At 38.4% G+C, this 24,984-nt stretch overlaps 1 protein-coding gene across 2 annotated transcripts in view; it reads right to left on the minus strand.

Moving 5' to 3' along the window:
* The window catches only part of LOC131975609 (mannosyl-oligosaccharide 1,2-alpha-mannosidase IA), a 316,222-nt gene that overhangs the window by 155,174 nt on the left and 136,064 nt on the right, over window positions 1-24,984 (minus strand). For both annotated transcript variants that reach the window (XM_059338286.1, XM_059338287.1), the window contains exon 2: window positions 18,917-19,013. In XM_059338286.1, the coding sequence (XP_059194269.1) occupies window positions 18,917-19,013 (97 nt within the window). The remainder of the gene's footprint in view (window positions 1-18,916; window positions 19,014-24,984) is intronic.

The following is a 24,984-nucleotide window of genomic DNA, read 5'->3' on the forward strand; positions in this document are numbered from 1 at the left end:
TAACTAAAATGTGATTTTACAATTGTATTACTGAATATCCTCATATTCTCATTTTGGCTGCTAGCACTGTTTGAATGTTTAGGATGAAATGGTGACACATGGGAATTTCAAAATAAAGGTGCATCTTAAAGATGATATGTTTAAATGTTTTCACTTTGCATCAATAATATTGGATCGTTGCTCAGGTTTATGGGTCAATGGAAATTAATACACTTATCACAAGCAAAAGTGGATGAGAGGAGGGGAGAGTCATGTCTGGGTTCTTGAGTTTTTGTTGTTTTCAATAAATATCCCAACATATGCCTCCAAATACATATTTATCATGTTCCTGGAGTGTATATCTCAAGCTGTACTTCTACTTCTTGGCATAAAAACTCAAGAGAGGAGTTGAGCTGAATTTAAAATACATTTTTGCCATGCACTGGATAACTAGCTTCTACATTCCAAGTGGAAAACATGATTTGTTCTCCGAAATGTTTTTTTTTTTCCATCTGTCAACTCACACTGACACTCTGCCTCTGCCAGCGGTCACTCGCTTACATCTCTGTGGTCGGAGCAGCCGCCGCTGAGTGCATTCTGTGTTCTGACCTTTATGGTAAATGCATTGCATGAGTCTATGATAAGCATGTGACTACACCTGCTTTTCAAAATAAGGTCTTAACACAGAGAATAAATACACAACGTCTGTGATACACATATGGGACAATGATTAATTGGATGATATTAACAGGAAGTATAAGACTTGTTACTTGTGTGAACCTCATAAATTAAGCAACACGATCTCCAAACTCGACGACAGAATAGGGTGTTTGTTAATTTCACCTATAACGACCCATGTGAGCAGTTTTGTTGAATTTAGGCTACAAAACCACTGATCTTGGTCTAGGGCATGGGTCTCAAACTCGTGGCCCGCAGGCCAATTGCAGCCTCGTGACAATATTTTGTGGCCCCCACCTTGATATGAAAGTTCAATGTGAGTTTTATATGAATGGCACTTTACCGTGTTGTGTGTGGAAGGCCCCTTTAATTACTTTTTTTGGAAATTGTGTGTCTTTTTTTTTTATATAATTTCGATTTTTTTTAATTTTGTGTATTTATTTGGTCATTTTGTGTCTTTTTTTAGTCATTTTGCGTCTTTTTTTGGGTCATTTTGATACTGCCTCCAGCAGCCCCCAGATAATTTGAGTTTGAGACCCCTGGTTTAAAGAGTAAATAAATGTATGTAAATGTGGGAACTGAATATGACTACCAAAAGTGACATAGAGCTGATATCTAGACATTTTCCATGGTTTTCTTGATAATAACCAACATCATGATCAAGAAAACCATGGAAAATGTCTAGATATCAGTTCTTAAATTAAACTCTTATGAGCTATTTTTGTTGTTATCATTATATTTTTCCAAACAAATGTACCTTTAGTTGTACCAGGCATTAAAATGAACAAGAAACTGAAGAAAACAAGTGTGACCTAATAATTTTTTTCCCATGACTGTATATATAAAAAATGTATATACTTTATTAAACTCCACTCAGCACAAATTAATGACGTATATGATGTATAAATCATTCCCCATCCCTCGCTGCTGCTGCTGTATATTACCCCAATGACAAACCCATATTTTACATCTTACAGTAGTGATGAAATGTGACGTGTGCTGCCAGCAGTTCCAGTTTGAGGCCTTACTGGTTCCAGAACAAATAGGATATATTGAATGGAGGGTTGGGATGCGCTCTTCAGAGACGGGGAGGGGGAGGGGCCAGATCCTGATTTGTCACCTGGCTCTGGTTGCTATGGAGACAGATGATTTTCTACCATGCCATGATGGAGCCCATGGGATACGGAAATGGATGGAGTAGGAATGGAAAATGGTGTGACGGTGACAACCCTTCACTCTGCATGTGACTGTAATGTGACAGGTAGTGATGGGCGCCATTTATGTAGCCCCTCGTTCAACCCTAATGACAGGGGAGGTAGCCGCTCCCTACTGCGTTCACTCTAACCTTCACAGAGCCACCCCACACCCCCCCCCACACTCACTTTCAAGACCAGGCACAATGATTGCAAAGGAGAAAAAAAAACCTGTTCCGACTAATATTTGGGTAGAGAAGAGTGCAGGTAATTGTAAGTGTTCTCCAACATAAAGAACAGGAGAGGTTGTGTGTCAGTACCACAAATTACGGCACGTAGTCATGTATCACGGCTCGTGTTTCACGGCACATATTAACTAATTTCAGCCAGGAAAGCATTACCGCATTTCTACCATTAAACCCGGGGCCGCTGTTGTGTTATTCTACCATTAAAGCCGGGAAAGTGGATACATCGTTTTGTAGTATTTGTAGTTTTTTCCACCTATTTTTTGGGTCTCTTGGCCAATGAAATGCATCAGAATACATGTGGGAGTGTCGCAATGCAACATGGGACTTTTCCAGAACTTTGAAATCATGGCGGAAGACACCTATAGCGGAGGGAGCTCAGATATAAGCTCTCAAATACTTTTTGAATTTCATTTCTATCTGCTACAGAGGCTGAAAAATCTATTATTCAGTAGGAAGAGTTGACACTCTTCCTACTGAATAATAGCACTCTGAATTTCCAGAAAAACCCTAACCCTAACCCTAAAAAATGGAAGTTATGTTCAGAAAACGTGATTCACGTAACTTAAGTTAATAATGGTTTACTTTTGTTTCACATGGGACGCGAACCCGGTTGTGTATCGCGGCTAGCGGGCTCACGGTACTATGGCATGTTCTAAAAAAAGCACACAAGTACGGTCGGTGGTTGTGGAAAAAAAAAATGCAGTTTCTGTGAATATATGTTGTAAAACCACTGACCTTAGGTCTAGGGCAAAAAACGTATACAAGACAGTTTAAACAGTAAATAAACGTTTTTCGCTGCCTGCACGACCTGTATTGACGTTTTTGACAGGAGACCAGGCTGGTTAGTGGAAGCGGTTGACAGTTGAATGCTTTTAATCAAAATCTTCCTTCAATAACACAAATGAAAAGAGGAGTTCAAGATCCTAACAGGCAATGTGCACATGTCTTTGTGTGCTTTATGAGTCCCTTCTTCTCAGCAGCAAGGTCTTTGCAAATGTGCTGTTTCATCAGATATTTGCAGATTTCTCTGTCATTGCTTTGTGTGCTGCAAAACACAACAATAATAATAATGCATGACTGTAAAAAACTGCTGAAAATCCCCCTATCACTTTCGAGGGGCTCCAATGATCCTCTCTAAAACATTTATTTCGCCTTTCAATTGCACCTCCAGCCAGAGAGACGACTACACAATAAATACCCGAGGCTTCATCATTTGGGCCATCGATCGGAGCTAAATCAAGTTTTTAAACCCTGTCCACTCTCCTCCTCTGTTCTCCATCATGTAAGAGCACCTGGCAGCGCTCTACATCATCTGAAGAGCCCTTGGGATTTTTTAATAAACGCTGCTGGTTTTAAATGGTCCCTGGGCACGCCGTGAGAGCAAAGGTGATGGCTTCTGCCTGTGTCAATAGAAGTAGCTCATTTCGCATTCCAGGACAACTCTCGGGGAGAAAAAAACAAAAAAAACAGTGACCTTCTGCTCTTTAATTGCACCTCTTGAGATGAGAATGGAAAAGATCGCAAAAATGAGGGTAAAGCTTGGGGTTTGGAACAGTAATGGAAAAAGAAAGAATGATATAATCCGAAGATAAAGGCGGAAAAATACAGAAAAGCACTTTTCCATGCGTAGAAAGAGCTCTTTACTGTCTCGTTTGTTGCAGAGGGGCAGAGAGCTGGATAGCAATTGTGAATAGCAGCATGTGGCCAATCCCCTTAACAGCCATAGGACATCTATTGTTGATGAAAAATCTCTGGAGTGAGGGAGGGGCAGCTGTGACACCTAATGTAATGCTCTCTTCTTCTTTTTTTCAGCACAATCACAAGCCTTGTCCCAAGCATCTGTTGGACTGTGGGTTTGGCTTGGCATTTAATGTGCCGTGTGCTTCAGTAACTGACCCACATATGCAGGCACGAGGGTAATGACGTCGTTTTACACAGGCATGAACATCTCTTTAATCCCCCATTTAGGCTCCGGGATGGGCTGGCTTTCTTACTTCATAGCGAGGGGAGAAAGTGATATATTACACAAGAGCTCTAATAAGAACGGAAAATTAGTTGGTCGAGTCAAAAGAAGGACGAATAGGAAGTCTGAAGAGGGCAAAATGAGTGTGAGATGACTAAGAGTAGGGCTGGGCGATATGGACCAAAATCATCCATATTCAGCCTAAAAAATCACAGATATACAGTATTTAGGCTGAATATCGATATACGATATATCCTGATATTTTTTATCACAAAGTGAGAGCAAATGTTCAGTCAAAGCCAAATAATACATGTCACAAGTAGTTTTAATTGAAAACTTTTATTCAAATGAATATAAATGCTGTATAACTACAAGAGTACCTGATTTTTAAATGAAAGCTCCATAAAGTGCACATTTAAATAAGAAATAATTAAGTGCTTGCTGGTGGATTTTGTTACATTTTGTCACTGCTACTGTTGTAATTTCCCCATTTTTCGTTTGTTATGCTAAGCTAACTATCTGCTGGCTACAGCTTCACACCACATACTGCACAAAGACAGTTTCTAAAACGCCAAACTATTTTTTTAAGTAACAGTTCCTACAATCTTACAGCTGCCATGTTGTAATTTGTGAAGCATATTGTTTGAGCTGGAGAAAACAACACTAGTTTCAACTTTCTTTATCTTTTTTTCATCAACAGTGTAATTGTCTGTTTTTGCAGAATGTCAGAGATTCCAAAACCACAAAGCCAACTAGTTGCTAACCCAAAAGGGACCTTTTTTTCCCTCCACATTAAAGCTTATTTTTTCTTGATGCAAAGAGAAGAGATCTGATGTTGTGGTCTGTGACTATTTGTGAGGAGTTGTGTGAGTTTTCATGCAGCTCATTCTTAAAGCCTCTTGTCTAACTCTCTCCTCTACAAGAGGTTAGCACAGGAGGCTAATTAATCTCCCTCCCACATCTTTGTTGCAGCCAAAAGGGAAAAGAAATTATGTGTAAGGATTCAAGGATGCTTGACAGGTAGACGGAGTTGACTTGAGGGACCCATTCGCAGGCTTTTTTCCCAGACTGGCAACAAAGGGAACAGAAGAATAACGCGTCCCGGAGACTGTCCAAGAGCTACAGAACATCCTCCTGCACAATAGAAGCTCTCCTGAATCGCCTTTCTTTTCAGATCACAGTAAACAGCCTTCGCTTACAGAGCTGAGCTGATAAAAGATTAATAACATAAACAATCTGTCCGACCTGATTTGCTTCCAGTTATAAGGTGGTGAGCGGTAAACTTTAACGAGGAGAGCTCAAAGACGTTGTAGAATAAACACACAAACAAGTTGAACAAACTTCTGAAGGTTATCCTCCGGCTGCAACCTGGTTTATTCACTTCAATTAATAGCAAGATAGCTCAACCACATACGGAATTACCTCACTGGTGTCATAATGAGTCATGACCAAGCAGGCGGCAACCTCCGGGTCTGAGCAGGGAGGCAAACCAGAAAGTCCCTTAAGCTGCATTCTACCAAAGACTCCAGCAGGGGGCGCTGACGGCGGCTGTATAAGCATTTTGGTCCATTCATTTCAATACAAGATGAGAAAACTTCTCACTTGATTTATTAACTCTGACATTTTTTTAAACACAACACTATGGTCTCAATCACTAGTAAAAAATCTTCTTCAAGACAATTTGATGTTAATAGTGTAAATAATGGCCCCATTTAGAAGAAAATAGAAGATAAAGAATCGTATGATTTGGGGCGTGCTACCTTTGATTGACAGGTCACTAACAAGGCGAGCCGTCATCAGGAGAGAAGCAGAACAATGCGTATCCACGGCAACATGTCAATAAAGTTATATATAACGTTATATAGATATAAAAAGGACGTTTAGCAGTTTGGTCTCATAACTTTGACCCTTTCACTGTATTTTCACTTAATGACAGTTTATTTGAACATTTTGTTCAGTAAAAATATCTTGTTCAGCGTTTGGTTGGACTAACAGACACTCCAAGGAGTCGCTGGTCATTTTTCTGAGGTAAGTAACGTACATTTTGTTTTGTTTTTTGCCAAAATGAACATCCCAGTTAATGCTCCAGTTAATGCTAACATGAATTAAATTCTCTCAGTCAGGTTGAGGTGTAGAGAGGCATGTAGTCAGTGATCAGATCCCTCTCCTCCTCCACAGTCCAAATATGGTCTGCTCCCCGTATCGGAAAGTGTGACGCTGAACTCGATGCTTCCAACGGGCCACAAACCAACAGGTGACGTCACGGTGACTACGTCCATTATTTATACAGTCTATGTGACCAAGGCATATAAAAAAAGGATTTTTGATTGCTTATCTTAATTCGTGCCTGGATCAGCATCTTCCTTTGGTAAATGATGAGTTTGTCTTCTATGTATCATATATTACCTTAAGGATAATGCCCTGTCTCTGTTTAACATCATCATTTAAATTCAAGTCTGACGGCTCCATTCGGTCTTGCTCTGAGATAAGCTGGAAATATAGAACCATCACTACTGACACTTTTAGTTAATGCTCTCCACCATAAAAGTAGGGCACGAGTGCTCTGGGAGCCAAACATTGAAAATAATTCACTGCACTGAGGGCTTTGGCTTGCCAGTCTTGCACAGTTAACAAGTGTCCCAAAATGACTTTGCATCACTTTCCCACACTCTTTTAAATCTGTTCATATCAACACACAGGAGTTCAGTCTTTCCCAATGGCCCGAAACCTTAATATCTTCACCTTTTCCCTTATGCTCCAAGCTATCTTGACTTTTTTCCTCTCGTCTTTCTGCTACATCTCCCTGTCCATCATCTGCCTCCATATGAAATGATCCATGATGGCACAAAGCTCACCTCTCTTGATCTTGCTGCCAGGACAATTTCAGGAGAAAAATGGAAAACAAAGAAGAAGAGGATTCAAACAAAGCAAGTAGATGACAGCTTGAAACAAAAACAAAAACAGTAAAAAAGAAAAGAAAAGACAAAAGTAGTGCCTTTGTACATCAAGCTGGTCACTTTTGCAGCAGCTATCAGATGTGATGAGAATCATAATCACTCTCTAGATTTACACTCGTCATCTTTTTCCCCAATACCTCGACTCTCATTCTTAAAGCTGCCGTGATCTGCATTTTTATAATAGTGATATAGCAGTGATGAACCTGGAGATATTTATCACCCAAATCTGAAGCTCCACTCAGCTTTAAATAACGGTTTATAGCGAGTTTCGGCTAATAGCTTAGCTTAACGGCCTGCGACTTTACTGTTTTGGTTCGCTCCCAAATGTAAAGTTCTTCTAGTGGTTTTTGGCTGAAAAGCTAAAAAGAAAAAACCCAAACACTGTAAATGACCTGCTGAGCACCAAAGATCAGACAGAAACAGTTAACAACTGGGTTTCACCACTACCCTGTCCCTTAAAAAAACCCCATTCACTCCAATGAAAGAAATGAACGTCAGCACAGATTATGACTCTTTCACCCAGAGTGACCAAAGTATATTTTTCAGCAATTTCTTTTAAGGCAACATTTTTTCAGAGCGTTTTGAAACTAAAATTTAAATTTTCAGTTGCACATATCTGGAGAAAACTTTGCTCGAGACCTGTCTCTGTGTCAGCAACACACTGAGCGTTAGCTAAACTGTTAAACTAATTTAAACAAATTTCTAAGCTACACCAACTAACGTTCGTGAACACCCTGGCTCATAATGCTAAATATGGTTGTTAGCTGTGAAAATATAAAAACTATTTTCCTCAATAGTTCAAAACCACAATTAAAAGGAAAGTAAATATTGGACCTAATAATGCTTTACATGACAGCTGAATGTGCAGACTAGTTTGCCAAATATCAACTGGAAATCTGATTTATTCACAACTTTTTTTTCTGCCCCCAAGCGGCCCAAAACTTAAATTGTTTCAGGTTTGAATAATATGATTTAAAATCTACCACACCCTTAAAGTCGCAGTGATTCGACAAACCAATTTCAGCTTTAATACCAGTAAGAACCTCCCTGCTTAGAGATTTATTATTGCTGAAAGTCAAAAGCAGCACGCAAGGCATCCTGCAGATCATCCAATTGACCTTCTTCAGTGATTCATGTCAGTCACGGTGGAAACTGCTGATGGTATCAGCACCAAAATATTACAGTTAATCCTTAAAGTTCTTAATACATGTAAATATGAAATAGCAGATACTGAACTATGCAAAGACAATATCCAACTGGGTCACAGCTGATTTCACCTCTCAGCTTAAGCATGAATATACTGAGAGAGTTTATTAATAGAAAACAAAACCCTGAGTGAACCCATAAACTTAACTAATTCCCCATTACATCAGCAGTCTGTAAACAGTGAACACCACACTTTAAGTCTTAAAATGAAATTGAGCCGTACAATTTTCCTCTGCAAAAAAACAGCATTTAAACTTTTTCACATTATGCAGCAATTCTGCTCAGGAACTGAAAATACATATAACTTTGTTGGTAGAGACAGCCATTCATCCACAGCACTGAGGTCATGTTTTTCCATCATATTTCAGCATTTCCCTTCAATTAGTTTCATTTCTGGCTGCCTGCCACGATATTAAAATTTACCGTCACATATTGATTTTTGTATTTTTTACTATTAAAAAATGGGTAACATCTTATTTGTTTGTTTAGAGCTGCCAGGCAGTGCATTGATTGGTTCACCCTCTCTGTGCCCTGCTCTTGCTACCTTTCTCTCAGTTTATCAGAACTAGTTATACCTTCGCCTCGCTCCCCGCTGAGAGAAGACTTTGCAGAGTGGAGTACGGACGGCAGCTCTGGAGACGGTGCTTTGAGCAGCACCTGTAGTAACCCCAATTCAGCCAGTACAAACCCCAGCATTAGAGAACAAATTAAGGTATTTTTGTAGGCCGACCTGGAAGTGGCACTGCCATGCACTTGCATTGGATTTTGGAAAATAACCTCTGTGGCAAACAGTTTCTGATGTTTACACATTTTGTTCAGCGGGATAATCTTCACGAATGAACACCACTTGTATGATGTTTGAAGAGTTAACGCCACCAAAAGAAGTACAGTCGCATGACTGTACATCACTACGGTTACACTACAAATAATCTCTGACAAGCTAACCAGCGGTTTTGAAAAGCTAGCAAAACCGTGGCCTAATAAAGTGTTTATTAACATAATCCACAATCTACGTTAACATAATCCACAATTGACAATGTGGCTGGGGAGAGAAACGTCTGGAATGCCTTGCTTAGCTTGCTGTCCCCGCGACCCGGCCCGGATAAGTGGATGAAAATGGATGGATGGATGGATGGATGGAAATGGATATAGATCGATATGAATGGATGAATGGATGGATGGATGGATATAGATCGATATTAATGGATGGATGGATGATGGATGGATACAGATCGATATTAATGGATGGATGGATGATGGATATGAATGATAGATGGATGGATATAGATCGATACGGCTGGATGGATGGATGGATGGATGGATGGATGGATGGATGGATGGATGGATATAGATCGATATTAATGGATGGATGGATGATGGATATGAATGATAGATGGATGAATATAGATTGATATGAATGGATGGATGGATGGATATAGATCGATATGAATGGATGAATGGATGGATGGATGGATGGATGGATGGATGGATGGATGGATGGATGGACTGAAAAACACGACTAGAGGCTTTAAGGTGGACTAGTGAGAGAGTTCCTATGTGGCGTTAAATGTCCCCGACAACCACTGTAGTCTCATTTAGCCACGTTAGCAACTTCAAAATTCACAAGTGAGGGTATTTATCAATGTATTTTATGTCGTACAAAAAACCTCGCAAAGATCTCTTCAGCTTGTGTTAACCACAGACCTTATTTCAGGCATCTAACCACCAACACATTCAAAAGCCTCATTGAGTTTGAGAGGTTAGACCCCATGGCGCTAAAATGCTAACTTACTTCATGGTTTAAGAACTCATTCCTGTGGCGCCCTATGGTGCTCACAGTGGTTTGGTGGCAAAAGGCAGCACGTTGCTGATCCAAAAAGGAGTTGATGCCGAGATCAGACCTTCCCCCTGGCTGAATATGAGTTGCTACAACAGCTAACTGGTCCACAGTCATCTACCACCACAAATAGAATCTAAATATGTGGGAAACCTATTTGAAATCTATTCAAGGTTTCCTAGTGCAATACTTCAACACTTAATCTTTAAAATATGTTAACATAACGCTTACCAATCAAAAAGTAATTTTTCTCTTGAGGAAAATAAGAACATGAATGCGCATATTTTAACTTTTCCATGAATTTTTACAACCTTACAAGGAGGCAGAGTTGCTGAAAGTACTATAAATAGCCCAGTTTTCTCTTTCTAATTGCCCTGAGCTAAAAAGAAACTTTCAATAATACGCTCTAAAGACATACTGTACTTTAAATGACAAAAGGGAAATGAGAGAACCAACTTCGGTAAAGAGGAAAGAATAAAGAGTGAGCTGCTTTTCAGCCTTGAGGGTCATGACAAAGGAAAGAAGAGAGGGATTACGGTAAAAAATAGAAAGAAATGGGGGGTTGAGAGGAAGATTATAGTAAAGTGAAAGCATGCCAGAGAAGTGTGAGTGAGGTAGCAGCAGCAGAGGAAAACATCTCTCTCTGGGTTTGTCTTTGAGTGTCGAGCAGAAGGGATGTTCTGGTGACTCGCAGCATATTGACAAGCTTCTGACGCAAACGCTAACAGTAGATCCAATCTTGTCGCATTTCTGTTTACTCCGGGGATTAAATTAAAGAACACAGCATCCAATTTCATACCTGGCTTCCCGCACCACCCTTCACAATGTGACATTTACTCGCTAGCATGATGCCCTTTCTGTCTTCTTCTCCCTTTGACTCAGAGATAATACACTGTGTAGCAAACAAGGATGTTTGAGGGCTGAAAATGACGCCCAGAATGGAAATATATTTGCTTATGGGATTAACCGCAAAGTCGTTCCCCTTCCCCCGCACTTGGAGACCGGACTATTTCTCCACTGCCAGAGACAAATAGCTTATTCCATCCCTGCTTTTATTGTTTGCATTATCGGCCGGATCTGCATTAAAAGGTACACTGCTTAGCTGTGCTGCACAGATAAAGATGGCAATTAGCTGCCAGGAGCTGAGGATTGCACTATCCATTATGATGAAACCTTTTGGCCCCAACAGCAGAGTTATTGCAAAAGTGTGGCTTCAATGTGAGATATCTTCTATGGGGAATAAAATGACACTTTCTGTGACAAATTGATTTAAAACACGTATGCAAACACACACAGAATACTTATTAGGATAGAACAGAATCTGTAGCTGGGGCCAGAAAATATGAGTCAACCTTTTTTATAATCTGGGATATTGTGTTGGAGGGCTGAGATTCTCCATCCAGTAACATATTTTAATATTTACATTGGGACTATACTAATTCCCTCTCATTTAAAGGTTTGCTCGTTCTGCTGATCCCACTGAGAATCAACACACCAGTTTGTTTCTTGCTCCTTGTTTTTGCTGCTTTTACCCATTTTTTAACTTGTTTGGCCACATGGTGCAGTCAATTTCGCTCCAATCTCGGAACTCTACGGCTATCAGTCTGACTATGTGTTAAGATGCTTTTTTCACGATGTTGTCGTTGTGTGCATTAAAAGTGCATTGAAAGCCACTTCTACACTTCTGCTCCTCCTTCATAAAACCACATCAAAATCATCATGTCTCTAGGATTTCCCCTTAAGGTTGTGGTGTAACCAGTGGGTGTCTGAAAAACAGATAACAAGGCCAAGCCAAGAAGTTTAGAGTTGGATTTGCAACTAGAGACACAAGAATGGAGTTGGAGTTGAGAAACAATGTCTAAGCTCTAATTGTTTTACAAGTAACCACATTAGCTAAGCTAGTTAAGCCAATTTAAAGCTAAACTGTACTTCAACAACAGCTGATGGGTTCCGAGATGATATTTCCAGGAACTGGTTCGCCTCTTTTGCTCTCTACACGAGCTGTGTTTCCATTAAAGTTGAAGTAAATTATCAAGCGAAATTCTGAAACGTCGCTTTAAAGAAGATGCAAATTGTGGGCGTTTTTACATTGATGTTGACATTGTTAAGAGGGAAAAAACCAAGCTGCATAAACATATTTGGTCAGAGATGGCAGTGTAATGTTGCTATAGGCTAATCCGTCAGTAAACAGTAGAAGAAATAGAAATTGCGTAAGAGAGAACAGTTGAGGAGGTAGAGATTGTACAAGAGAGAAAAAAACAACAAAAAAATAAGTTTCTAATCAGACAACCACCCACAAGAAAAAATGGAGAGAAGTCTTCAAGTATTGGATTCAACTGGCCAACTTATAGTCGCTCTTTCATGTCAGAGCGGGAACAGCTGATCAGTCATGTCAGTTAAATGTACTCTACGTAAAAACTTATACGGAAAAATCGTTTCCATCTCCCCTTCAGAACTATTTTTCAAAAAAGACAAACACCACCTCCATCGGGAGCAAAAATGTTGATGTGCAATTTTGAAAGTTTTATTGAATTTTGACGTTTCCATCAAGCTTTTCTCATGCAAATCTTCAATGCGCATAGAAATTAATTGATGGAAACACGACTACAGACTGTTTACCTGCAGTCAACAAAAAGCTGTTTGAATATGATTGGACTCGGGCTACAAACATATGCAAACCAGAACGCTAATGATGCTAAAATATTAATACTGAGGTCATACAAAGAATCTGCATATAGAGATTAATTTCACTCTCTTAGCCTCTTAGTATAAAATGGTATGTGTGTGTGTTTGCTACTGCCTCTAATTTATAACACAAGCCAACTATTTACTACTTACTGAGCCCAAAGTGGGAGACAGCTCATGTAAATGAGTTGCTGGTAGGGAAAGCCAAATATTTAGCAAGACAAAGAGACTGAGATGTTTTTCTCAGAAGCCTTGTGCACGCAAAAACTGGGTTTCTATGGAGACACCACGTTGAGCATCTCCATGGTGTCTCTGTGGTTGCTCAGCTTGGGCCGTTTGTGTTTTCTCCTACGACGTCCCGACGCCTGTGGAGACTGAAGATATTGGAGGCAACATGAAACAAGTTGAATACAGGCTCAGTAATCTTCCCCCCTTTTCAGAAACACACATCACGCAAAGCCTTCGTCACGTCACAAAGTTAACACAACTATTATGAGGAGCAGGGCCGCAGATGGGATTTTTTTAACTGGAGGGACGAAGCTGTCAGCAAATGATTTCAACTCAATGAGTTATTTTTGCACTCCATGTCTGAACCAAAATATGTTTTATTTAAAAAATAATTAATTAACTGTAGTATAAACAACAACCAAGCTATTTACATAAATAAAAAGAAGTTTGTACATGAAAATCCAAGTGCTGCCAAACAAATGAAGGACCCAAAAACATCTCTCCTCCTTTCATCACCCTGAACATACTGCTGTGCAACTTCTTGTCTGTCCAGTCTTTAGAATCAGTGTTTCCCACAAGATTTTGTGAGACTTTGATGGGAGGACCCAAACAAAGTTGGGGGGTCTGGGGACATACTCCCCCGGAGAAATTTTTGCCCTAAAAGCATAAATCATTGCACATTTTAATGAATTATTATAAAGGACAATACAGGCTCTTTCGTTTGATTGAAGGCATCTTATTTTGACAGTCTTCTTGTAAATTCTGTGGTGTGAACACATCCATATGCTCTTGTTTTGAAAGCTACATGTGTTTGCTTTTATTTTGAAGGCGGGCCTAACACGTTCTTACATACTGCCTTAGGGTGTGTTCAATTTGCACTAAAAGTTGGAACTTGGAGCTTGCAACAAGGTCGAAAATTCTGACATTCGTGTAGACCTTGAACGCACCATTAGGTACCACACAAACGCCAGACTCTCTATGTGCTGCAATGTAAATTAGTCTAACTAACAGAACATTAATCCTCTATTTTGCGATGTTTGTCGCCTTATGTAGGGGACATTGGGGGGACGGATCGGGATCACTATGAATCTGAGGGGGACATATCCCCCCCATCCCTAGTGCTATCTGCCTGCATGGTGAGGAGCATAATTAAAGCAGGACACGGCCATCTGACTGTGGGAACAAGCACCAATGTGATGCTGATATTGCTCCGTTTGCACAGGATCTGTATGTAATGCATAGTGATCGTTTGCTAATGTGTTTGCACAATCTAATTTAATAAACTGATATCAAGGCTCATTGCTGTGAGTCTGTTTGGAGTCGACTTTATGCCCTCCAGCAGCTGCACATTGCTTAATGCTGCTTCAACACAAACAAATCACAGCAACTGACTATCATCTTCTCTATCATTCTTAAAGTTTCAGTATTGACAGTACAGTCCATTAGTTTTCACTGTCCTTGGCTCTTGTTCCTCCCAAATGATGCGTAACTTTGTAAGTGGTGTATGTAGAAGAGGCTTCACCTGGAGAAACACTAACACGGCTCTATTCTGTGCAGAATATTAAAATGCCATTCAAGAAAGTAGGTTTTCTACAACAAAGTATCAACCCAATTAAATTTAACAAAAGTTAAATCAACAAAATGTAATAATGAGTGAGAGGCAAGAAAAAAAATCAATTTGGTTTTATGTATTTTGGGCATTTGTTATTTAATTTGTTCTCAAGTACATTTTTTATGTCTTGCCGACTGATGCGGTCAATATGTGTTTGTTAGCTAAAGCACTGGATTATTAAATGTTAACAAAAATGTAAAAATGTTCTGTCGATTCTTATTATATTAATTTGACAACGGAGATCGACACTGTATTTTTTAGATAAGATAAACTATGAATTCCTTATTATTCTAAACAAGGCTGTAAGGTCTTATTTATGTGGATTCAAAATCCTCTTGTGAAGTGGAAAGATGTGTGTTCTATATTTGTTTTTCTTTCTGCAGAAATTCCTGGACTTTATATGCTCTGAAGGCTTCAAAGACACACTGAAGAAACACTGTACAATATTTTGATATTCTAATTTATATGTGAAATATTCTATGGTCAATATCCAACTGCTGCCTCTGTTTACATTGTATATAATGTTTATAAGTTTTTATTTTATTTTTGTTTAAAGTGTTAATATAGCCAGCTGAGGTGGTTTGGGCATCTGGTAAGGAAAACTGGTTAACCTGCTGCCCCCACGACCCGGCCCCGGATAAAATGGATGGATGGTGTTAATATATATTTTTTTTATTTCTACTTGTTGATATTGTAAATTACTTTTTTTTTAAATGTACATGTTTATTTGCTAATACCTCTTATATTTCCAGTTTATACTGCTGTTTACTATTTATTATTTTTTTGCTATCCACTTTGCTGCTGTAATTCTCAAAATGTTCCCGTTGTGGGACTAATAAAGGAAATCTTAATCATAATCTCAAACTAAAACACAAGATTTCACCAACATTAACAACTCGAATTTCTTTAACGCAAACTCATTTACAGCTTCCATGTTTTTCAAACCTTCACTTACTTTTAATAAGCATTTTTATCACCTTATTCTCTGTACATTGAGCTTATTATCGGGGACGAGTTAATAAAATGACTCACTTAAAAGTATTTTTTCTTGTTAACTCACAGAATGGAGCGGTACCTTGGACGGACGAAAAAAGAACACGTAACTTTGGGCAAAATCGGATTGTGTGTGATCTTTTCGGTAGATTTCATCAGAAAATAAATGTGGATTGGCTGCTTTGAAATAGAACACCTATCGCATGATTTCAGGACATTGCTTCAAAGGGGCTCCTCGTAACTGTGAACTCGACAACCTCGAGGGAACGAGAGCCGCAAAGAGATCACAAACTGTATTTTCATCAGAGCTTGCATCATCACCTTAATAATCCTGAATCCCTACAGAAGCAGAGGAGGGAGACCTCAGGTATGGAAGACAGTACCCGTCCAAGTCTTATTAAGAGCTGATCCGCCTTTTATTAAAGGCTTCTTTATGGGATTTCTCTCTGGCTCAGCAGTGTGAACTGACTGATAAGCTCCACTGCAGAGGACCTGAGGACCTCTCCGGATCTGGCTCCAATTAGAGGCTGCTGGAGGCCGAGGCTCCTGAACTGAGTGAAAGGTAAGGAAGATACAGAGATGGAAGCTCACTGAGGCACACAGGTGTGACATGTTACCTGTCAAATGACACCTCACACATATATTTATTTATTTAAGTCACTGTTTAAGAACCGGCGTAAGAAAAAGTTGGTTTCAGCTATTAGTTTCTTTTGTTTTGCCACCTTTAACCCTTAATAGGACACTCATTGAAATACTTGCAAATTCCTAATTTCAACCCTCGGGAATATTGGAGGATATTACATACTGCCAGCATGTGTTTAAAATACATACAGACCTGGGGGATGGGGGTAATATTTTGAGAAAAAAGTTCACCAGATTAAAGTGGTAAATCTACAAGAAAAAAATGTGCAGATTTGTGAGATTTGAAGTGGTGAATCTGCGAGAAAAAAAGTTGTTTTTTTTCCATTTTTTTCTCGTAAAGCTGCAACTTTTTTCCACGCAAATTTGCCACTTTAAACCTCTTAAATCTGCAATTTTTTTCTTGTAGATTTGCCACTTTAATCTACTAAATTTGCAACTTTTTGTCTCGAAATATTATCTCCCCCCCCCGGGTTTGTATTTTTATTTTTATTCATACTTGGCCCTGATATGCCGTCATAGCCAAGTTCTCCTCAAGTCATTGAAGAATAACACGACTGTTTCTTGAAATCCATGTGGTTCTATGACCAAACAGAGAGACATGGGGACCTCATTTTCATATCCACTGAAGTTACCAAATATAGTTCTTCGCCCAATAAAGGGTTAAACTAATAGTTTAACTATTCTTATCAGTCTTGATTGATGAAAGTTTCTCAGTAGATTTTCTTTTTTTGATAATTGATTAGTCAGAAAAGCCCAAGGTGACATCTTCAAATTACTTGTTTCATCCACAACTCAAATATATTTTGGTTTACTGCCATAGAGGAGAAAAGAAAGAGTGCAGCTCTTAAAGTTTTTTTCGTCTGACATTGAGAAAAAAAACCCTGAGAAAAAAGCAAAGAATTGTGGGCCTTTTTGCTCAATAAATGGTTTAAAAAATGATTCAATATGAAAACTGTTGTAACTGATGGGCCGAGTTAAAGCAGAGCACAAAGAGGTACACATAGGAAGAATGAATAATTGAAAGAAAATATAAATAAACTTTCTGCAGGTAGGAGCAGCATGCAGCTCACCATCTTAGTGTCCACCACAGTGCTTTCCAACTGGATGGAAACAACAGCTTTATGCACAACCACATATCATAAATAAAAGATTAAATGGCTTCAGTGGTTTCTTACTTTAAAGAGAGCTGGCTTCCTGTTTTGGTTTAAATGCACTTTGAAGGGAAGCCTGCACTGTTCGCTGTTAATTTCCTTGTGATATCTGTTATGCTTGCATAATACTAATATTGTTGCTTGATGCAGAATATAAATTTTGTGGTTTAAAAAACATGGAAATTGGGGTTTTTTTTTGTTAATTACACCCATATTTCTTTTCATAACTTTCAGGGAAATCAATGTTTCCATCCGACTAAAAAGGAAAGCAGTTTCTATAATACCAATTAAATCATCAGCCTCACTTTAGTTTTGATCAAATCTAAACTTACAACCCGTATTCCAAAAAAGTTTCATCTCAAACATAATAATAAAACAGAATGCGATCATTTGCAGATCATTTATGACATATATTCAATTGAAAACTGTACAAAACAATATATTAAATGTTCAAACTTCTACAGTACTTGTATACGGTGGCCCCGAGAGCTCACAGCGCTTCAACTTAAGAAAACACATGCAAATACACAAAACACAAGCAAATTAAGAAAACATCTCCATCAATTTCACAACACAAGGGCAGCATTTAGAAAACGTGCTGCAAAGACCACAACACAACAAAAGTGTTTCCAGAGGACAGTTAAAAGTGATGCACACGTCTAGACGCGCATGTGATATAATCACGTTATTTCAAGATAATGATCATTTCATGTTATAACGATATAATGTGAAATTATCACATTATTTCATAAATATGCTAATTTCATGTAATAACGTGATATATAGCGTAAGCCCGCTAGCCCGTAGCTAAATGACATGTAATGTAATGTAATGTAATGTAATGTATCAATCACATTGCAGTTAAACAAATCAAATAAATGAATGATACACGTTTTAGTTGGTCTCGCTAGCCCGCTAACGCTAGCACGCTATCGGTCGCCGGCTAATGTTAGCACGATATGATAGGCCGCTAACGTTATAACATGAAATTATCATTATCTTGAAATAACGTGATAATATCACAAGCGTGTCCAGACGTGTGCATCACTTTTGAGTGTCCTCTGGAAACACTTCTGTTGTCTATTTGCAGCACGTTTTCTAAATGCTGTGCTTGTGTTGTCAAATTGATGAAGATGTTTTCTCAATTTGCTTGTGTTTTGTGTATTTGCGTGTGTTTTACAAGTATGGTGCTCACAGCAACTGAGACTTAAGAAAAGTACAGGACAAAAAGCCCAGCACAGGTTTGTGGGAGTTTGCTGATGAAAGCTGTGAATTTTACTTATTTTCCATTTTAAAAACACCAAGTTTTCCCAGTTTTATGTCTGGTAGAGAGAGATCATTAAACTGATATAATTCAAATTTTCATCAGCTTGTTCCAATTCTTCCTCGCAACATAATGGAAATACCTCTGTGTTTAGTTTTTGTCTGCCTAGTTTTGTGTCTAAAACCTTTCCAGAAAAAGGTCAACAGGTCTTGCAATAAAAAAGAAAAACACTACGTGACATTTGAGCCTTTGAAGCCTCGAGCGAAACGCTGACACTCACCAAACATGTTGCCAATGTGCCCGTTTCTCGTCAAAGGCCGCAGCTCGTTCTTGCCCCAGGCGTACCGCTTGTAGTTGTCCCAGGAAAACTTCATCATCTGCAACATGAACAGAGGGCAGACATACTGGTCACTGGGCTGGTAGCGAAGCAACACACATCCACACTGGTGGCGTAATTAAATCGGTGTAGCTCAAAGGCAAAAAAAACAACAAAAAACGACATCTTGTTGATTGGCGGGCTTAAGGACAGGCGTGCAATTAACACACATAAACTACACCGCTAAACAATAAGATTGACATTTCCCCTGCAGCTACTCCTCCTAAATGAAAGATTGAATAATGTCAGTTGATGAAAAGCAACTATAATAGATAAGAACACATTGGAGAAGAAAGTATTCCTGAAATTGACACTCCTTCCCAACTGCTGCTGAAAGGAACATGATCTGGATGTGATTTAATGTGATGAGAGGAAGGAAACGCTCTTTGATGCAGTAAAACAGAGAGAGAGAGAGAGAGAGAGAGAGAGAGAGAGAGAGAGAGAGAGAGAAATGAAGACAGAGAAGTGTGACAATTTTAGCTGAGAAGCCCAAAGTTGAGTGAAGCATCACTGCCTGCAGCGACAGTTTCAGTTAGCTCAGAAGCATGTTGGGGACAGTTGGTTTATATCAATCAAATAAAAGCAGAAAAAGGAACGTGGCAACAGTTACTGAATCTGCACACTTTACTGCTTAAAGCTCCCAGATAATACAAGTTGATCCAAGAGACAAACATTATAATCCATCAGAGATCTTTATCAGGAATCCGTTCAATCCATATCCGTTTGGAAATCAAAACATGGATAACGAACAGTGACCTGTTTTTTTTTTTCAATAATCTACCTTTCATTTTACATTATACATTATAAAAAAGTCCCACTTTTCTCTTTTTTAAACACAATGCATCACCAGGGTATCAAGTTTGAGAATAAGGGCCCGAATGTTGATTTTGAAAATTGATAAAATAAAATTTAAATAAATATATTTATTTATTTAAGTCACTGTTTAAGAACCGGCGTAAGAAAAAGTTGGTTTCTGCTGTTAGTTTCTTTGTTTTGCCTCCTTTAAACTACTAGTTTAACTATTCTTATCAGTCTTGATTGATGAAAGTTTCTCAGTAGAAGTTGGCAGGTTTCTTCCAAACGCCCATCCTTAGTGTCAACTAACCAGTAGATTTTCTTTTTTCGATTATTGATTTGACAGAAAAGCCCAAGATGACATCTTCAAATGACTTGTTTCATCCACAACTCAAAGATATTCAGTTTACTGTCATAGAGGAGAAAGGAAAGAGTGCAGCTCTTAATGTTTTGTTTGTCTGAAAAAGCAAAGAATTGTGGGTCTTTTTGCTCAACAAATGGTTTTAAAATGGTTCAATATGAAAACTGTTGTATGCTGTTAACCAGTGACTTTCTGATTATGGAAAGTTTCCTTTTAATTGCAATTTGAAATTAGATGGAAATACAGTTAAACTGAAAACTGCCTTTATTTTGAAGGCAGTTCTAACACCGTAACTGATACCGTAATGTCTAGTAAATACATGCATCGGGTGGCTTGACTGTATTTTCCGAGGAAGAGACGAGTCAGAAAATCTCCAAAGTCATTAGGACTTAACCTCTTGGGACCATGAATGTTTTGACTTTACATATTCATGGTTGCTGAGATATTCAGTCTCAAAGTGGTGGACTAACTGAGACTGTCATTACTAAAAAAATAAGGGATGAATTACTGTAAAAGTTAAATTATAATCTTCCAGCTGCTGTATATGTGTGGGTTTGAATGTAAAGTCTTTACATCTCCCACCATCTCCTTGTTGTTATGGAAATTAATTTAAATGAAGAGACGCTTCTTCCAGTTTGCATTGATGTCTCTTATGTGTCACAATAAAGCTGTCTTCATATAATAAGTGTGTTTCCTAATGATTCAGCCACTATGATTACTTTACCGGCAAAGAGCTTTGATTTGATTAGATTTTTTAAAGAAACGAGAGCATGTCTTCTTCAAAGAGATGCCATGATGATGCATGCGCATATAAACAATGCATATATAGCCTCGAAATAAATTGAAAACTAATTCCAGCTGCAAGTACACAAGTAGGCTCAACTCAAGTAGCTTTCAACAACAACAACAACAACATGAAATTCAGTCTTCGTCAGCATGATCAAACAAACTGGAATGGAGAGGGTGCCGTCCCTGCAATCTGTCCAAAGATGGACAGATAGTCCCGGATTGGATTTTTTTTTTTTCCCTCTCTGGAGTTTCTCAGTAGCACGATGTCATGGCTATTATCAATACTACATGAGACTCCTGGCTCTCCAGAGGCTGGCTCATATAAGCCCGTGAGAAATAGACAACACGAATCCGATTACCTCTGACAACGCCTCCAGCTGAAAATCCTCCCACTGCCCCCCCCCAAAAAGAAAAAAAGCTCATTATAGAAACCTCAAAGAATACAGAGCTCCAGCTACTCCTCACACTAAAACAACCAAAAGAAGAATGGGGACACGTCGGACAAAAGCACCACATTTTTCTTTACTTCACATTAGGTTTCAATTTTTGGTGGGAGCCACTTCATCATGATTGTGGATCGGAGATGGCTGCCATATAAAATCTATGAGAACCAATATATCTTCCAAGCCACTTAAAAAGGTCAATTTTGGTGTCAAAATGTAAATTTTCTGGGTCAAGGAATCATTTACGCACGCTGAAATTGCACAGATCTTTGTTGTTGTAAATTTAACAAATAATACAGGTGAAGCTAATAAAGTTCAATAAAATGCATGCATGTTATTCATTTTTCAGAATACATGCACTGTATATGACCTATATAAATATATGTCCAACCGCTTAGGAACTGAGTAAATACATGGCCAAAATGAACATATCTATTTGATCAAATAATCATCTAGTGATATTCTCAATAGCTTTAAATGATTCCTTGATCCAGAAAATGTAGATTTTGACACAAGATTGACCTTCTAAGTGGCTTGGAATATATATTGGTTCTCATAGATTTTATATGGCAGCCATCTCCTGTCTGAAGCAGCCCTGGTAATGAGCAATCTAGAATAACTCATTCTTTGTCCGTTCTTTTTTGCAAACAGCAAAACAGAAAGGGAAACAACATTTTGGCTACAGGGGAGCACCAACGTTTTCACATCAGCACACTCGATCTCAGTGAATGCACAAATAGGGTTAGCATGTTTGCGTCCATGTGTGTATATATCCTGGCATGTGAACATTTTTAACCACCTTCATCAAGACTGCGGATCGAAGATGGCAGCCATATAAAATCTATGAGAACCAATATATCTTCCAAGCCACTTTGAAAGACAATCTTGGCGTCAAAATATACATTTTCTGGGTCAAGGAATTTACGCACACTGGAATTAGCTTGTGAAGCTAATAAAGTTCATTAAAATGTATGCATGTTATTCATTTTTCAGAATACATGCACTGTATATGACCTATATCAATATATGTCCAACCGCTTAGGAACTGAGTTGGAAATAACGTAAATATATGGCAAAAATGAACATATCTATTTGATCAAACAATCATCTAGTGATTTTCTCAATAGCGTTAATGGACTCCTTGACCCAGAAAATGTAGATTTTGACACCAAGATTGACCTTCTGGCTTGGAAGATGGATTTGTTCTCATAGATTTTATATGGCAGCCATCTCGGATTCGCAATCTTGATGAAGTGGCTCCCACCAAAAACTGAAACTTACAGTGATAAAGAGCATCTGGAAAAAAATTGGTGCTTTGGTCCGGCGAGTCCCCCTTCTTTAGCTAAGCCGTCTAACTAACAGTGTCCATAAAAGACACAAATGCTCAAATAAATGTCTTTTAGGTTCAGGGAAACAGTGACTGCAGGGTCAGGGAGCTGAGATTTGATTACAGGTGAATTATATGCCATTAAACTATCTTCAAGTTGCTGCACCAGTTTAATTTGTGATTTGGCATTTGTGCCGCAGCACATTAAACCACTGTGTAGAGAAAAAATATTCATAGATCAGAGGAAACAACACATCTTTGGGTCATCTTTGTTGTTTTCTTCTGTTGTTCATTTTTATGTGGCGTTAAATCTGAGAAAGCTGCATTTTAAACAGCGCTTTTTTCCCCATTTATACAAACAAATACTCATAATGTATGCAGTTGCAATCCCGCAGAATGGGAAAAACAAGCACACAATATGATTAAAGGGAATGGCAACGATGAATCTTGTGCTGGAAATTTGTTCAAAAAGGTAATAATTTTCTGCAGGAAAGTGTTTGAAAGAACAAAAATACCCGTTGCTAGTGTGATTGTGTCCCGATAGGGTGTTCTGCCTCCAAGAATGAAAACCAGCAAATGTTTCAACTTGTATTTGAAACTTACTCCATCTTTTATAATGCCAGGCTGTCTCGCTCCTCCGGCAGCTTTATAAGCAAGAGAACAAAAGTAATAGGAAGAAAGTGTTTGCACAAAATGTGGGGTTTGGTAAATGTAAGAACTCTGTGTCCCACTGCGTTTATTTGAAGGACGTTACAGACTGTATGTCACACAGCCTTTGCCGAAATGATCAAATAATGGAACCTGCGAGGGAAGCAGGACTTTACAACTGGCATCAAATAAATGTTGGGGAAGGTAGAAATAAAATAGATAAAAAAAGCAGGCAGATGGCTTGCTCAAACTGCATGACTGAAGGCACAGAAGATGTAAAATGACAGCATTAATCAGCGATGACATGACTCTAAAAGATGCTAAAAGAAATAATTTAATGCAGCTGGCGTTGAGATATTATGATGGGCACGTCTCACTGTTTTATGACGTTTCATAGATGATTCATCAAATAAGTAACTGTTGCAGCCCTGGTCTGCTACACAAGATGTCACAAAGAATACAGAGATTTCCATTGTCTTTTTACTAAGTTAAATTGAAGACATTTAACCCTTTGGAGTCTTGGGCTATTTTGTCCATTGTTTTAATACTTTTCATTCTGCCACTTGGAGAGAAAAAAGCATGCATATTTAGCATATTTAACATCGCTATTATACTTTAAATTACTAATGTTTGTTGTTTTTTGGTTTCAGTTGGGTTCAAAATGTTGATCTAGTAAATCAAAGTGAAAAAATAATTATCAGGTTACATTAATGAGATTGTGCAAAAAAATTAGTCTGAAGATGATGTTTTTTTTTCAGACTGTGAAAAATGGCACTTTACCGTGTTGTGTGTGGAAGGTCCCTTTAATGACCTTTATTGGGTCATTTTGTGTCTTTTTTTATAATTTTGTGTCTTTTTTAAATAATTGTTTGTCTATTTTGTAATTTTGTGTCTTTTTTGGTCATTTTGTGTCTTTTTTGGTCATTTTGTATGTTTTTTGGTCATTTGTTTTTTTAAGTAATTTAGTTTTTTTCTGTCAATCCTTTTAAGTAATTTTTTTTTTTCTGTCAATTCTGTGTCTTTTTTTGTTGTGATTTTGTGTCTTTTTTTGGTCATTTTGTGTCTTTTTTAGTAATATTGTGTCTATTTTGGTCATTTTGTGTCTTTTTTAAGTAATTTAGTTTTTTTCTGTCACGTCTTTTAAGTAATTTAGTTTTTCTCTGTCAATTCTGTGTCTTTTTTTTGTAATTTTGTGTCGTTTTTTGTTGTAATTTTGTGTCTTTTTTGGTAATTTTGTGTCGTTTTTTGGTAATCTTGTGCCTTTTTTTAGTAATTCTTTTTTTGGTCATTTTGATACTGCCTCCAGTGGCCCCCAGGTAATTTGAGTTTGAGGCCCCTGGTCTAAGCCGCTTCAAGCTCCATCTCTTCATCCTGCAGGTTGCTGTGTCTCTCTTCTCTCTCATTTTTCTCTACTTGTTCCTGGAGAGATTCTGTTTGGATCTTCTGTCTCTCCAGTTCTTCCCTCCCCTCTCTAGGGTTTCAGCACTGTGCATCTCCTTTACCTGCTTTCCTTCTCCTTCTTCTTGTCCTTCTCCCTGGTCATCTCCTGCTGCTCCTCTTTGAGCTGGTTGAGACTGACCTCCTCCTCACTCTGGAGCTCCGGGACCAG

This window comes from Centropristis striata, chromosome 8 (assembly GCF_030273125.1).
Source record: "Centropristis striata isolate RG_2023a ecotype Rhode Island chromosome 8, C.striata_1.0, whole genome shotgun sequence".
Taxonomy (NCBI): Eukaryota; Metazoa; Chordata; class Actinopteri; order Perciformes; family Serranidae; genus Centropristis; species Centropristis striata.